General features: G+C 40.7%; 1 protein-coding gene across 1 annotated transcript in view; it reads right to left on the reverse strand.

The window, feature by feature from the left end:
• The window catches only part of CLSTN2 (calsyntenin 2), a 636,354-nt gene that overhangs the window by 394,301 nt on the left and 225,519 nt on the right, over positions 1-16,534 (reverse strand). Inside the window, exon 2 of the mRNA XM_029214625.1 lies at positions 3,789-3,911. Within this exon, the coding sequence (XP_029070458.1) occupies positions 3,789-3,911 (123 nt within the window). The remainder of the gene's footprint in view (positions 1-3,788; positions 3,912-16,534) is intronic.

The following is a 16,534-nucleotide window of genomic DNA, read 5'->3' on the forward strand; positions in this document are numbered from 1 at the left end:
ATCTCACTTCTGGGTATATACCCAAAGGAAATGAAATCAGGGTCTTGAAGAGATTATCTGCCTTCCCATGTTCATTGCAGCATTATTCACAATAGCCAAGATACGGAAACTACCTTCTGTCAACGGATGAATGAATAAAGAAGATGTATACAGACATTATTCAGCCATGAGAAAGAAGGACATCCTGCCCTTTGTGACAATATGGATGGACCTTGAGGGCAGCATGCTAAGTGAAATGTCAGACAGAGAATGATAAATACTGTATGATATCACTTATATGTGAACAGTGAAAAAGCTGAACTCATAGAAACAGACAGCAGAATGGTGGTTACCAGGGGTTGTGGTGGAGAAACGTGGAGATGTCAGTCAAAGGGTACAAACTTCAAGTTATGAGTTTGGGAGATCTAATGTTCAGCATGGTGATTAGAGTTAATAATATTATATTATATGGGCTTCCCTGGTGGCGCAGTGGTTGAGAGTCCGCCTACCAATGCAGGGGACACGGGTTTGTGCCCCGGTCCAGGAGGATCCCACATGCCGTGGAGCGGCTGGGCCCGTGAGTCATGGCCGCTGAGCCTGCGCGTCTGGAGCCTGTGCTCCACAATGGGAGAGGCCACAGCAGTGAGAGGCCCGCGTACCGCAAAAAATAAATAAATAAATAAATAATATTATATTATATTAGATACTTGAAAATTGCTAAGAGAGTAGACCTAAAATATTGTCACCACAAAAAGAAGTGATAATTATGTGAGGAGATGGAGGTGTTAGGTAACACTATGAAGTGTTTTTGTTTTATATTTTGCAACATATAAGTGTATCAAGTCAACACGTTGTATGCCTTAAACTTACACAATGCTATATGTCAATTATATCTCAATAAAGCTGGAAAAAAATAAAAGAATGGTAAACTATAGAATATTCATTGAGTTGGAAATCATGCAGCCATTTAATGATATGCAGAAGAGTATTTAATAAAATGGTGTATATTCATTAGTAGGAAAAATAAGTTATAATATTGAATATAAAGTGTATCACTATTTTTGGATTAAAACAGAGTAGCAAAATGACTGGAAAGAAATACACTAAAATGTTAACAGAGACTCTCTCTGGGGGTAAGAAGATTTCACATCTTCTACAATAAGCACATTGTCGTAAGCAGGAGATATATAACAAAAGCTATTTTATATCCCTGAATTTTGTATTTATCCACAAAATTCAATCATGATTTTTATTTAAACGAGTGATATTTTAGGTAGGAAATTTTTCTTAAAAAGTTTTTAAAGAGGGAAAATCTCAAGAGAAACAACACAGAGCAAAAGTGATACGGGTGGAACCATCCCCCCCATGAGCTTATAGCTCATCTCACTGGCTAAGCTGGAAATAAAGACCACTGGGATGAGGGTGGAAAAACTGACACACAATACCAGAGCAGTTGATAAGGGGGGGACCAAAAGCTGCAGTTGACTTCAAGAAGTGATGGAGCTGGCAGATATGAATTTTTCAATTTTATGAGAACGATAGGGATCTGAAATAAATCTTCAGTATTTTATTTTTAAGATAAATGTTTTAAGATAAATGTTCTTTGCAGCATGCATGGCTGGTTAGTGTCTGTGTCCTGTCTCAGAGCCAATCATAAATAACACTGAGAAAAATAGCTTTGACCATTCTAAAAAGCACCTTTACTTTTTACCCTTAAGAACTTGGAAGATTATATTTTGATGCATTAAGCTAGAATTTTTTTTTTTAACGTAGCTGCCAATATCAGGCGGAGTGTAGAGATTGCCTTCAGATGGAAATAACTGCTCAGGGCTTCGCTTAGAAGCAAACCTTAGCTTCAAGAGGTGTCAGAACACCTGCGGTCACATCTGATGGTCTGAATACAACTTCAAGTTTAAAAGTATTTGATGGATTTAGAATTGAAGGAAATCCTTCGGTCAATCTTCAGGTGAAATGATTAACTGTCCTTCAGGTCGCCAACCAAGGAAGGTAAGTGTTTGTAATCCAAACTTTCAAATAGCAGATTTGTTTGAATTTTTTTTTTCCATTTTAGTCTTTACATCAGAGTTTATAAGTTTACTGTAGAACAGCTTGTTCAACGACCTCAGTTTCCTAGTATACTACTGGATGAGAACAGGGCTACACTGAGGCGGACACAACGAATAAACAGACACATCCCTCACTTTTAAAGTGTTAGCCTCACTGCCTTACAGTGACTTAAAAGCATCTGTTTAATTCATCAAGATAAACCAGAATCCTGCAGGTTTTATGCAAACTTTCCCAACTTCTAAATGCTGTCTGTATTTCATTTTTTAAAGCACACAGTGCATGCCAGTCCAAACATTCCCATGACCCAAACATTTTTGCTAGTGTTTGTTTTAAAATCTCATTTCCATGGGGTTGGTGAGAATTGCTGGTTAACCTCAGTATAGTTATGTCCAAGAAGGGGATGAGTTGGAATATTCCCAGGCTGGTAAAGAAGGTCTGGGGAAGACACCTCATCTACTGTGGAAAAGACAGCATGGGATTCACACTGCCAAGTGGCCTTTGGTTGAGCTGGGACCTCTGAGGATGGCTGGAAGATGTATGGCAATGTCCCAACTCTAAACACCATGGAAGTCACAGTTAGGTACCCTTGGTGGTTATCATTCTACATAAAATAAAGATTAAGCCTTCTTCTGAGAGTCTAGAGTATCTCCCCCATGCTCTGCGAGAATGCTTATGGGTTTGTCTTCACATAAGGCTGAATTTCCCCATTTAACTCACCCTCTCACTCCTTACTTTATAATGTTCTGTAATGAAAAACAGGACTTCACAGAGCTTATCTCTTAGAAGTGTGAAAGAGTCATTTTTTTCTGCCCAAGTAGCTCATAATGTAACAGACAAACTGTCAGAAAAACTAGACTTCATCATGGTAAAAACCTCAGTCTGGCACCCATCAATCATAAAGCAATCTTCCAGAAATCTTGAAAACCTTCATTAAATTTCCTGTCTTTCTTCTGACAGTTATAAAATATTAACAATATCACTCATGATGTAGGCATCTTCAGAAATTCTTTGTCCAACCCCTCCCCGCCCCACCCCGCCATCACCCATCCCCTTTTCTTTGCCAAAATCTATGGAAACGTGAGACACAGCCATCTTCTTTCACACACCCCTCCTGGGATCTGGCCCTTGCAGGAGGTTAGAGGAGGAAGCAGTGGTCATCTTGATGACAATGAGAAGGCTCTCAAGCTGCAAGGGCAAATGGCACTGCCTCCAGATTCCTCCTCTAAAAGCCACACCCATTTTGAAGCTCAAGGGCACAAGTCTGTCCTACCCTGAGCAAATAACTCCCAATCCTTTTTTCTTTCCTTTTTCTCTTGTCAATCTACCAAGTTACAAGTCTTCACCTGTTCATGATATGTGGGTAGTGGGGACAGTGGGTTATACATCTTCTCGTGTCGATGAGAAGATACAGAATTTTCCCTCTTTCTAGAGGGAAAATTCCCCCACAGGCCTTGCTGGCCCAGCTTTTCCAACTTCAGAGGCCACTTCAGCAATATACCATCTCTTGCAACAAGAAGATATAAGGGTCTTGCATTGCAGGCAACACCAAGGAGAAAAACCATAAGGAGATACAGAATCCACACCAGGAATCAGAAGAAGCATACAGCTTTGAAAGCACAAGCTGATCTGTGAGAGCCACAGGTGGTGACAAGAGCAATGAAGCCCAAGCCTGGGTTTCATGGAGGTTTCCCGACTTGTCTCCCAAATGAGCAGAGCCCAACCATGCTAAGCTATCATCTCACCTGCAAAAGGAACCGGTGCATCTTTATCCAGGGCGACAAGTGGTGGGTCCAAAATGACTGTGTCGTTGTTCTCTGTTATGACCCCGTGATACGAAGTCTCAATCCATGGCTTGTGCTTGTTCACTGGAAAACAATGGAAACAAAAAGATTGACTTTTAAGATCATTATTTGAATCCATAATAATATTATGAATATTGCCCAAATCCCATTATTTCTATTTCTAGATGCCCAGTATAGATATTTAAAAAAATTAATCAAAAGCTTTAATTCTTAAATGCTACTATCTATTCAGACATGTTTCAGAGTTAAAATCCATTATCAATCAACAAACTAGCAGATTACAACTGCGTGCTGGGGTTTCTGACCTCAATCTTATCCAATCCATCATTAGGAGCTGTTACTGAATTTTATATACATGTATATGGATAAGTACCAACAAATGTGTAAATATACAACAAACATTTTAATATTTTCTGATCCATTAAAGACTGAGTCTATCTAAATGGTCTAAATTATATAGCATTTTAAGTTGCTCTTCGATAATTTGATCAGCTGAATGATATACTGTATCATGTACAATTAATACACTTAAAATACGTATCAAATATATATTGCTAGTTGAGGTGTCCCCCCCCCAAAAGAGGGATTGGAGTCCTAACCTCCAGTACCTTGCAATGTGACTTTATTTGAAGATAGAGTCTTTATAGAGGTAATCAAGTTAAAATGAGGTTATTACAGTGGGCCCTAATCCAAAATGACTGGTGTCCTTATAAAAAGGGGAAATTTAGCCACAGAGACAGACATGCACACAGAGAGAGCACCACGTGAAGAGTGAAGTTGTGCTGTCACAAGCCAAGGAACTACCAAAATCTACAAGAGAGACCTTCAGAGCAAACATGGTCCTGCTGACAATTTGATTTCAGACTTTTGGCCTCCAGAACTGTGAGACAATAAATTCCTGCTGTTCTAAGCCACCCAGTCTGTGGTACTTTGTTATGAGCAAATGAATACAAGATAACTGAAAGTCAACCAGCACTAAGACTTGTACCAGGATTGGTGTAATAGTCCTATGTGAAAATCTTATCTGGTGAATATCCTATTTCTGCTCATTCCAGCCCCTTGATTTGTCTCTGGCCCAGTTCTCCTATGTGAATGGCTGCAATGGCCTCTTGACTTGTCTTCCAGTAAGAAGTCTTGTCCCATTCCAATCCATCCTCCATACTGACATTAAGAGTGATCTTTCTAAAGTAGTAATCTAATTTTTCAACTGGGAGCTCCTTGGTTTGTCCTTTTATTCCCCCAGAGGAATCTGGGTGCAGAGTAGCTGCTTTAGAAATGAAATGACAGATTATAGGGAGCCCTAGAATAATCAAAGCTGTCCTAATGCTAATCCTCACAACCTGCTTCACAGTTTAAGAGATGTTGTCACATATGTAATGCTCCCCCCAGCAACCTGAGAGGTAGGTGTGATCATTATGGAAACGACAAAGAAACTACTTTCACAAGGGGTGACTTTCCCAAGATGGCCACAGGGTTAATAACTAACAATGGTGAAAACCCAAAACTCTTTCCTACCTCATGATGTCCAAAAAGTGCCCCCCACACACACTCATATCATAATATATGTAATACACATTACACTATATAACCCACATTATAATATATATTATACACACAATACATATTACATATTGTTTCAATAGCCATGGCAAAGCAAAAGCTTATACATAGATTTGAGAACAGATCTGTGGCAGTGGCTCTGTCCCCTTCCCACTTCATCATGCTTTGAAAGGTCAGTTAAGAGCGGTTCCAGGATTGGTGGTAGGCTCAACCTGGGCCACTGTTTTGCCCTTTGTCACCCATTCCACAGCAACCGTGAACTAACCGAGGGGCAGTTTAGCGGGGCATGGACATATGCATTGCTATTCTCAGTTGGCCTCTGAGACCTATTTCTGATGATTGAATCATGCCCAGGGTAGAGAGCCCCTTGCCTAGAGCAGGTTTTAATGGGGCAGCAGGCTCATCCATGCTCACTTGTTGGCATTCAAACTAGTGCTTCATTGTGGACCCTGGAAGAATTACAGCCACTCTGGGTTGTCCCCACACTCCTTTGCTCTTTTATTAGCCATCAACACAAATGCAATGTAAATAATTTGCAACTGTTGGGAAAAATAATTAACCTTTTTTTCCTTTAATTAAACCTAGGGGCCTATTCATTAGAAATGTGAACAGAAGATATGCCAGGAGCTTACCCGGTGCTGCACATTCACGCACCGCTTGGCTCAGTGGCGGACAACGGAATCTAGAGTCACGGCTGCTGGGCTGTGGCCCTGGTTTAGCCACTTCAGGGCTGATTCAGTGCAAGTCAGCTGGCCACGCAGCATCTCAACTCACTCAGCTATAAAATGGGGAAGATGACGCCGCCCACAGGGTTGTCATGTCATTCAGATGTCCTCCACTGGCCACATAGCCCCTGCTCTTTCATTACCCGCCTGCTCTCTGGGCAGTGAAAGTGTCACAGGAAAGGTGCTCTGCAGACCCTGAAGTTAAGAAGTCGAGATTTCTGCATCATTAGTGGGGATTCTCCTCTCTATCACTACTATAGTTAGTTGAGTACCTACCACATATTAGGCATTTTGCATTCATTCATTAATCCTCACAACAACCCCTCTAGATGAGACGTCGTATCTCATTGTACAGGTGAGGAACTGAGTCTCAGAGGGGTTTAAATATTCCCTTTTTGGAAAATAAAAAGGTTCATATTCCTAAAATTTCTTCATTTCTCTCTCACTTTCTAACTTCCTTCAGATCTATCTCAACTTTGCTTTGTCAAGGTTGATAAACATTTGCACTTTGATGAGTAACCCCAATGAAATCTTCTTTGCTTTGTGTATAGATCAAATCCTCAGGTTTGCAAACCAATAACTTAAATTTACATTATTTTGACTACAAGGATACCATTCATGGCTGAGCCAATTATCGTGCAAGGATTACTTTTCCTTCCTAGTGGTCCAACCATCATTCCAAGAACACCATTCCTTGTATAGAGACCAGTTGGATTCTTGATTCATTCATTCCATCAAATGGCTGGATCATCCTCCATTTTAACTTGCGTTATATTTGGAAACAGCCTCCTTCATTTATTTTTTTTAACTTTTTATTGTATATTGGAGTATAGTTGATTAACAATGTTGTGTTAGTTTCAGGTGTACAGCAAAGTGATTCAGTTATACATATACCTGTATCCATTCTTTTTCAAATTCTTTTCCCATTTAGGTTGTGTCATAGTAATACTGAGCAGAGTTCCGTGTGCTATACAGTAGGTCCTGGTTGGTTATACATTTTCAATAGAGCACTGTGTGTACTTGTCAGTCCCAAACTCCCTGACTATCTCTCCCCCCAACCTCACCCTTCTGCCCTGGCGACCATAAGTTTGCTCTCTAAGTCTGTGAGTCTGTTTCTATTTTGTTAATAAGTTCATTTCTATCATTTTTTTTAGATTCCGCATAGAAGCAATATCATATTGTTTATTTTTTGTTTTCTGAACTTAATGATTGTCTTGATTGTCTTTTTATTTCTGATGAGTAATGAAACACAGAACTACTTCCCCGCATCCCAACAATATTATAGCTTTTTAATCTTTCCATCTATTACTCATTCCTCATTTGTAAAATGGAGACACTTTCTTCATGGGAATATTGTAAAAACTGCACGATCATTTAGGCAAATCTAGTACTCCTGACATGACTAAGCATTCAAATTCTCTGAAGTCCCCCTAGCGCATCTCACGCTTCTGAAGGGTTGAAGTATAACCTTACATTCTCAGAGGTATTTAGCCCAGCTTCATTCATTCAACAAACAACTATGGAGTACTTAAAATGTGCAAAAACAGTCTAAACATCGGCGGTAAAATGGGGGAAAATGTCCCTGAAAAAAGCATTTGACAAAATTCAATATTCATTCATAATTAAATCTATCAACAAATGAGGAATAGAAGGAAACTTCTTCACTCAGATAAAGAGCTTTTATAAAAATCTATAGCTAACATCATACTTAATGATTAAAGAGTGAATATTTTCCCACTCAAGTTGGAAATGAAAAAGTAAAATTGTCTTTATTTTCAGAGAACATGATCATCAATGAAGCAAAATCTACAGAATCTACAAAAGTACTACTAGAGCTAATAAATGAGTTGAGGAAAGTCACAGGATAGAAAGTCAATCTATAAAAATCAATTGTATTTCTATGTATTAGAAATAAACAATTGGAAATTTAAATTTAAAAATATTAATATAATAGCATCAAAAAATGAAACATTTAGGAATAACTTTCACAAAATACATGCAAGATCTGTAAATTCTCTAAGATATTGCTGAGAGAATTTAATGAAGACCTGGAGAGGTCTTAGTGGAGAGATAGACAGTGTTCATGATTTGGTAGACTCGATATAGTTAAGATGTAAATTTTCCCCTAACTGATCTATAAGTGTCAATGCAACCCAAGTCAAAATAATAGCAGAATTTTTTAAATGGTTAAACTAATTCTAAAATTTATATGAAAATGAAAAAGACCTGATATAGCCAAAACAATTTTGAAAAAGAAGAGCAAAGTTGGAGGACTTACACTACTTGATTTTAAGACTTATTATAAAGCTACTGTAATCAAGACAGTGTGATACTAACATAAAGATAGACATACAGGTCAATAGAAAGAATGAAGGGTACAGAAATAGACACACATACATATGGTCAATTTCTGACAAAGGTTCCAAGATAATTCAGTGGGGGAGAAGATAGTCCTTTCATTAAATGTTGCTTTGGAACTTCAATCCTACTGCTGATGATACACAAAAATTGTCTCTGAATAGATCATCTTAAATGTAGGAGTTAAAATTACAAAACCTTTAAAAGCAAGCATAGGAAAAAAACCCTGAGTGTCCTTGGTTTAGGTGAAGATTTATTAGAAGGGACAAAAACAAGTATGAATCATAAGAGATAAAATTGATTCATCAAACTTTATAAAAATTATAAATTTCTATTCTTGGAAAACAATTTTAAGAAAATATTTTAAAGTTACAGACTATGAGAAAATATTATATAAGCATAGCTCATAAAGGACTTGAATCCAAAATTTATAAAGAACTCTTACAACACAAAAATAAGACAAATGTTTTTTTTTAAAAGGCAAAAATTTGAACACACTTGTCACCAGAGTAAATATATGAACAGCAAATAAGAACAAGAAAAGATGTTCAACATTAATAGTTATCAAAAATGTGTAAATTAAAGCCACTATGGGATATCACCATGTCACTACTAGAGTGGTTAAAATAAGACTGACAATACCAAGTTCTGATGAAGATGTGAAGCAACTGAAAGTCATCCATTGCTGGTAAGAATGTGAAATAATATAGTCACTTCGGAAACAGTTCAGCAATTTCTTATAAAATGGCTCAGCAATTCCATTCCTAGGATTTATCCCAGAGAAATGAAAACATAAATTACACAAAAACCCTTGTAGGTAAATGTTCATAGACTCTTTATTCAGGATAGTGCCAAAGTGGAAACTAAAATGGCCATCAACTAGTGAATGGATAAACAAATTGCAGTATATCCATATAATGAACACCTACTCCACACTGAAAAGAAATCAACTGATTCATGCAACAAAATGGATGAATCTCCAAAGTATTTCACTGGTGAAATGAAAGAAGTCAGACACAAAAGACTTCATGCTGTTTGATGCCATTCATATAACATTCTAGAAAACGCCGAAGTATAAGGATAGATAACAGATCAGTAATTGCTAGGGTCTGCTTGCAAAGGGAAACAAGGGAGCTTTCTGGGTTGAAGGAACTGTTCTGTATCTTGATTGTGGTGGTAGTTACACCTCTACGTGTCTTTGCTGAAACTTATCAATTTGCACATTTAAGAAGAATGAATTGTATTGTGGGTAAATTATACTTGAATAAATATGGGACAAAAACAAAGTCCTTATCCTCAAGAGACTCTCAGACTAGAAAGGGATCCACGATACCAGTGTAGCAAGAGGTAGGTAAGAAGAGGAAAAGCAGACTGCTATGGAAAAAGAGAGGAGAAGTACTCACCCCACCATGGTAATCCAGAATTACCTCCTGGAGAAAGTAGGTTCTAAGTCCTGAGCAGTAAGAATTAAGCAGGGATACAAGATATGGAGGGTCCCAGGCAGAGGAACATTGCATGGGCAAGGGCCTGATGGTAAAAGCACCCTGCTACACCATGGGGAGAATGTGAATAGTTATATTTGGTTGGAGACCATAGCTTGAGGGGCAAGGCCAGCTAAGAGGCTGGACTGATGGATATCATCTACATCACCCAGGGCTTAGTGGTTTGCACAGAATCATCCAGGAACCATTTCCAAACTCTGGCTTCAAGAGACACTGGAGAACCATCTCCTTTCCAGAAAGAAGCAATAGGTATTGATGCTGGTGGCTCGGCTGTAATTTCCTATTTAATCTCTTCCCTTCCCTGACAAACGTTTTGCCTTTTTGTTCCAATAGACTGAGGCCAGTCAGCACACGCTTTGCTCCATTTGCTTGTAACTTCAGAACTGACTTTTCATCGGTTCTTCACAAGATAATGTCCCTGTTTGCTATACAACCCCTCTTGAGGCTGAACTCTGTCATATCATGCCCCCTTAGGAACTGCTTCTTGCCTCTGTCCTGTCTCCTTTCCGTGATGTTTCAGCATCTGGAGAATGCCTGTGTCTTTGCACTCATATAGAGGAAATGCCAGTGTGATATTTCTGCTCCATTTATATAGAGAAATTAGGTCTTGCCCCTCAGTGTGCCTTTAACTAGAACACAGATGCATCCGCAGAACACGCCTTGGCTCTCGTCTCTCGGCTTCCACTCAATGCACCCACTGAAAAACTGCATTAACACAGTCCAAGCAGCAGGGCCAAGGGGCTGATGATTCACCCTTTGAGTCTTTCTACCTACATCCTTCAATTAACCCTCTGGCCACTGCTAGCTCCTCAAACCTCAGAATTCTCCCCGGGTAAAAGTGAATTGTGAGTAAAAACATACCAGACTGCTTGCAAAATGCTCCAGTGAGGTTAACTACATCCTAGGAAACGGGTCACTCTAGTGACTGTGAGGCTGTTCTTCTGCTTGCCATGCCCAGTTTCCCCTTCTGACTCCATCCCCTGGTAGAATTGCCTAGACCAGGGGGCATCCGTGGGTGGAGTAGGCTGGGCCGATTGGTTGGATCTTTAAACTTTCATTTAAGAGGCCGAGAAACTATAATGTATTTGGCGATGGGCACTTGAGGTGAAAATTCATAAGGAGTTGGGGCTGGCGTTCATGCAGTGATCACCCAACCCAACATTTAGACGGAGATGGAACGCTATTAAAATCCAAGAAAGCTAATCGGTCAGGAGACAGAGGATTTGGGAGCCGACATACAGAGAGAAGAGAAGCACCCCTAGCAGCTGCAGAAGATATAGAGGCTGGCCCCCCATCCTGTTCCCCAGTCCTGGCCCCGCTCACCCTTCACTGACTCGCCAGCCTGCCGTGGCTTGTCTGAGGCTCCCAAGTGAAGCCTTTCAATAATTCTTCCCCCAACCATCATTTTTTAAATTTGCAGTAGTTTGAGTGGGTGTCTGTTCTTGCAATAAAATGACTCCTAACTACAATAATTGTCATAGCATTTCAAAAAGTATTTTTATTCCTTGCTTCGGAGTGAGGGTGGGATGGGATCTGTGTCTAGGTGGAGGTAAGCCTGCCTAAGGGCAAATCTGGTCCTGACTTCCCTGCCTAGGATCCATCAGAAGCTCTCCTGCTCTCCAACCACAAGATCAGGGAAGCCACCCAAAGACCCCCGCTCCCTCCGTGACCCATGCCTTTGCCCTCATTGTGCTGTCTACCCCTGTCCTCACACTCCTTTCTCCTGGCTCCTGCCTGTTCATCCTGCCAGAGGCAGCTCCAGCCCCCCCTCCTCCAGTGGTCCTCCTCTGTACACCCTGTCACCCTGCATTGCCTGCTATTAGGCAATAGGTCCGCCACATTGCCATTAGCTGGTTCCTTGCCCCTCCTTCCCCCTCTTCAAGGAGAGGAAGCATCCTGGTCACAATGATGTCCACAGGTCCTGACACAGTGCCTGGAACCTTGATAAATGAGGTGAGCACACCTTTGCCTTCCCAGAACCTCCTGAAGCAATTAGCAGCTCTTTGGTTCCAATGAGCAGGTATTGCGACGTCACCCAAATAGAAAGAGGGTGTGCCTCGCAAAACATAGGGTGACATTTGCCATCACTTAATTAGAGGCGCTATATATCTCTTGCTAGAGGTACCAATTAGAGAGTTTTAAATGCAAATCCCATGTGTGTGACTCACATATGCAAAGATTCACAGAGGATGAGGGTTACATTATACCGTGTTAATTGGGTTGAAAAAGCATTTGAAGAAAAGATGGCTGATGGGTGCTTTCAGTGAGGGCGGACCAGTGCTCTCCTTCCCTTCCTTCCTCCTTTCCTTCTATCCATCTATCCATACATTTATCCACCTTTCCTATTTTTTTCTTCCCTCCCATCTGTCATTTTCCATCCATAAATACTCAATTGTTTAGAGTATGGGTTCTCTCAAAGTCATTAAATTGCCCCAGCCTGGGGATGAACCATATACCATTATCCCATTGGGTACTGGCACGTGGGCAAGGAGAAAGGCTAGCAAGAACTGTGCACTGGGGAATTGCGTAATCTCACAAAAGTGTGATTTTTCAGTTGTCTCTGCACAAGCCATCCAGATAAAGCCAATTTCCCGAAGCTTGCCCTAAGACAGACCCTGAGATTAGGTGTAAGTGGTACCGGGCTTAATGTCATAGTTCTGACACTATGTAACCAACAGGGTATTTTAGTCAAGTATCAATCTTCCCAGACCTCTGCTCACTCTCCTTTAGAAAATGGAGGTAATACCAACCCCGCAGGGTTACTGGGAGGAAGATGAAATGAGACACTAAGTCAGAGCTGAGTCAGTGGTGATGAGCACCTTAAATGTCCCCAGTAAAGGCCCTTTGATTCTGAATCTCAACACCCACAGCCTTGGTGAGGACCCCCATGGGACCCAGCCTGCCCCATATAGACATGCCCAAGTTACCCAATAAATCTACTGGTGGGCGGGGAAGATTAGATTAAGACTGTGAAGAAGATTCGGAGCCATTCAGGAAAAAATCTTTTAGAGTAGGAAGAGGGGAGAAAAAGGCTGTGATGGTTTAATGCTCCCATTCAATTACTAGAACAAACACACTTTTCCACACAAAATGTCTTACCTACTGAACAACCTTATTGGACTGAAGTGTGCACTAAATTGTCATACCTATAATTCCCCAAGATTGTTATTACTTCAATATCTCATCCTTCACTTCATTTAAAATATCTCTAACCCCGAAAACCAGCCCGTAACTTACTTTGGAATTGATGCTACTACATGTAATTGTCTACAACTCTTTCTGTAATCCACTGTTCAACCACGACCGCTACATGACTAATCAGGAGCGGCCACTCCGGAGGGCCTACTATGTGCGGTCTCATTAAATCCTCCCCATCGCCCCTGTGGGAGGGTTGCATGGGCTCCACTTCATGGATGAGGTTATGGAGGCTCAGGGAGTTTAAGGAAATCATACAAGGTCATGGTCCCTAATGGAAGGACTGAGGTTCCCACCCCACTGGGTCATTCCTCCCCCAACCAGAGGTCAATGCAGCAGCACACATTTGTTTCCATCCCCTGTGGGTCGAGCCTTGGACCAAGTGCTCTGAGGGGGCACAGAAGAGCCAAGACTGAACAGACCGGAGAACAGGCAGAGTTCTCCAGAGAAATAGAACCAATGGGAGACAGAGAGACTGAGACAGATAGAGATAGATAGAGCTAGAGCTAGAGCTAGATAGAGCTAGGAGATATATATATATATATATATATATATATATAGAGAGAGAGAGAGAGAGAGAGAGAGAGAGAGAGAGAGACATACATATATAGATACGTGTGTGTGTGTGTGTGTGTGTGTGTGTGTGTGTGTAAAGGAATTGGCCTACACAATTGCAAGGGCTGGCAAGTCTGAAATTCATGTGGCAGGCCTGCAGGCTGGAAGTTCAAGTAGGAGTTAATGCTTCAGTCTTGAGGCAGAATTTCTTCTTTTCTGGGAAAACTCCATTTTTGCTCTTAAAGCCTTTCAACTGATTGGATGAGGCCCATCCACATTATTATTATTATTTTTTTTTTTGCGGTACGTGGGCCTCTCACTGTTGTGGCCTCTCCCATTGCGGAGCACAGGCTCCGGATGCGCAGGCTCAGCGGCCATGGCTCACGGGCCCAGCTGCTCCACGGCATGTGGGATCTTCCCGGACCGGGGCACGAACCCGTGTCCCCTGCATCGGCAGGCGGACTCTCAACCATTGCGCCACCAGGGAAGCCCCCACCCACATTATTGAGGATCATCTCCTTTACTTAAAACAATTGCCTGTAGATGTTAACCACATGTCCAAAATGCCTTCACAGCAACACCTGGATGAGTGTTTCATTGAATAACTAGATACTATAGCCTAGCCAAATGGACACATAAAACTAAATATCACACTCACTGAAGAATCTTTTAAAATATTATATTCAAAATGAGTGAGAAGATTGGATGTGACAGTGCAACTTCCTTTTAACCTCAGACAGAAACACACCAAATTCTTGTTTCTTTACTGGCAAACTAATAAATAAAACCTTTGTGGCTTTTGCTATCAACTTTGTTCTAGAAGGTAGCAAATGTGAGATACATTTTTATTGCAAATTCCATTTCATGTCTTAGATCCCAAGGTGTTCAGAACAACGAATGGCAATTATCGGTTTACAGTATATTCACTGCAGAATGCTCACCTGTTTCTCAGTGCTTCAGAAAGAAAGCACTGGCAGGTCAATTTCACTTCTTATTTATGTGGATTGTTATCTGCATTTCTCCAGCTCTGGCTCCTTCCTGGGAAGTTGTAGGATATCAGAGGTAGAGGATAGGCTAGAAAAGTCTGCCCTCTACCACCACCAAACACACAAAATCATCATAAAGCTGAAAGCCAAATGCCCTAGGTCACCCTCATAATCAACCCTGATCAGGGTATCAGACAAGGCGGTTCCATTTGTATTCACCTTGAATTATCTTCATTCCCATCTGCTCAGCTCAGCTCAGATCCGCACCACTGACTCAGGAAAGCATTCTCTGACCCTCCCCTTCCTCTCCATCCCTAAAGACACCCCGCAGACTGAATTAGTTCTTTCCTTGTCCTACCATAGCCCCCTGCCTATCCTTAGCACATCGAGGGCTAAACCGGGCTGTAAATATCCTTTTGTGTCTTTCCACTACCAGATGGTGGGTAAAGATGCTGGGTCTTTCATGCCTGTATCTCTAGCCCTAGCACAACAGTTCTCAAAGTATGGCCCAGGAACCCTGAGGGGTCCCTGAGACCCTCTGAGGGGTTCACAAGGTGAAAACTATTTTCATGAAAGTACTAAGGTTGTATTTGCTGTCTTTGTCTTCATTCTCTCTGGAGGAGTTTTCCAGAGGCTGTATAAGAGGTATCACAACAGAATCCAGAAACAGTTATGAGAATTCAGCTGTCTTCTAATCGGCCAGGCATTTGCAAAAATGTAAAACAAGGGCACGCTCCTCATTATTTTAAAATTTTGGATAATATAGTTATTTTTAATAGAAAGTGCTCTATTTTTATCAATATGTGATAGGTTTTTAAATTATTTTTAACTGAATTAATAAAGATATATATATATCATTTTATTAGCTCTAATTACTAAGGAAATAAAGAGCAATAGGTAAAATCCACAAAAACCAAAGCTTGTGGGTTGTTAATGATATTTAAGAATGTTAAAATGTTCTGAGACCAAAAAGTTTGCTGTATAACCTGGCAAAGGACTTAAAACATAGTACATACTACTCATGTAGGAATAAAGAGAAAAGGTGTGAGCAGAGGAACAGGGGAGAGTGAACAAAGAAACAGAGTTGAGGGAGGGAAAGAAAGGATGTCTAAAGTTGGCAAGGCCAGGCTCACATAATCAATTCTTAATTTCATCTTTGTTGGGGGAAAGTCCATCAACATGGTGACAAGATCAGTCCTTTCTCTCGTTCTGGTTGTGAAAGAAGAGCAACTGGTTGACTTAGTTTGCACACCAATTGTTGTAATGTCGTGTAGCTAATTTTTGCCATGCTGAATTTTCTGGAAAAAAGCAAGAGGAACTTCCTCTCTTGCTGTATGAACCTGAGCACATGCTGTCAAGAGAATAATTGTCTGAAATCACAGTCCTTATATCACTTGCAACCTGGTTGGAGACACCACCATAAAAAGACACAAACTCCATATACCATTCCTGCAAAAGGCATCAAAGGTTAAAAGCATCATGATGAATTTCTGAAATAAATCTGGACTCTGAATTTTCAGAGTGTTTGGGAGGCAACCATTGCATCTCAACAGAGAAATCATGATCTTAGCAATTTTAGAGGGTAACTCCACTGCTAAAGGTGTCAATTTTTCCTAGAGGTAAATAGAACAGGTCTTTGCAGCTGGAAGAGTCTCGCAATGCTTAAGGCATCCTTCTCAAGAGAAACTTTTGGGATCCCTGATCTGACAATTTCTAAGCACCCTGGGGTCTGGCACGTGACAGGTGCCCAACAAATGTGATTAAAAGATCAATAAATGAATATGCTTTTACTGCTTTTGTCAATT

The sequence above is a fragment of the Monodon monoceros genome, unplaced genomic scaffold (genome assembly GCF_005190385.1).
Source record: "Monodon monoceros isolate NGI ecotype Baffin Bay Population unplaced genomic scaffold, NGI_Narwhal_1 Super_Scaffold_11, whole genome shotgun sequence".
NCBI classification, from domain to species: Eukaryota; Metazoa; Chordata; class Mammalia; order Artiodactyla; family Monodontidae; genus Monodon; species Monodon monoceros.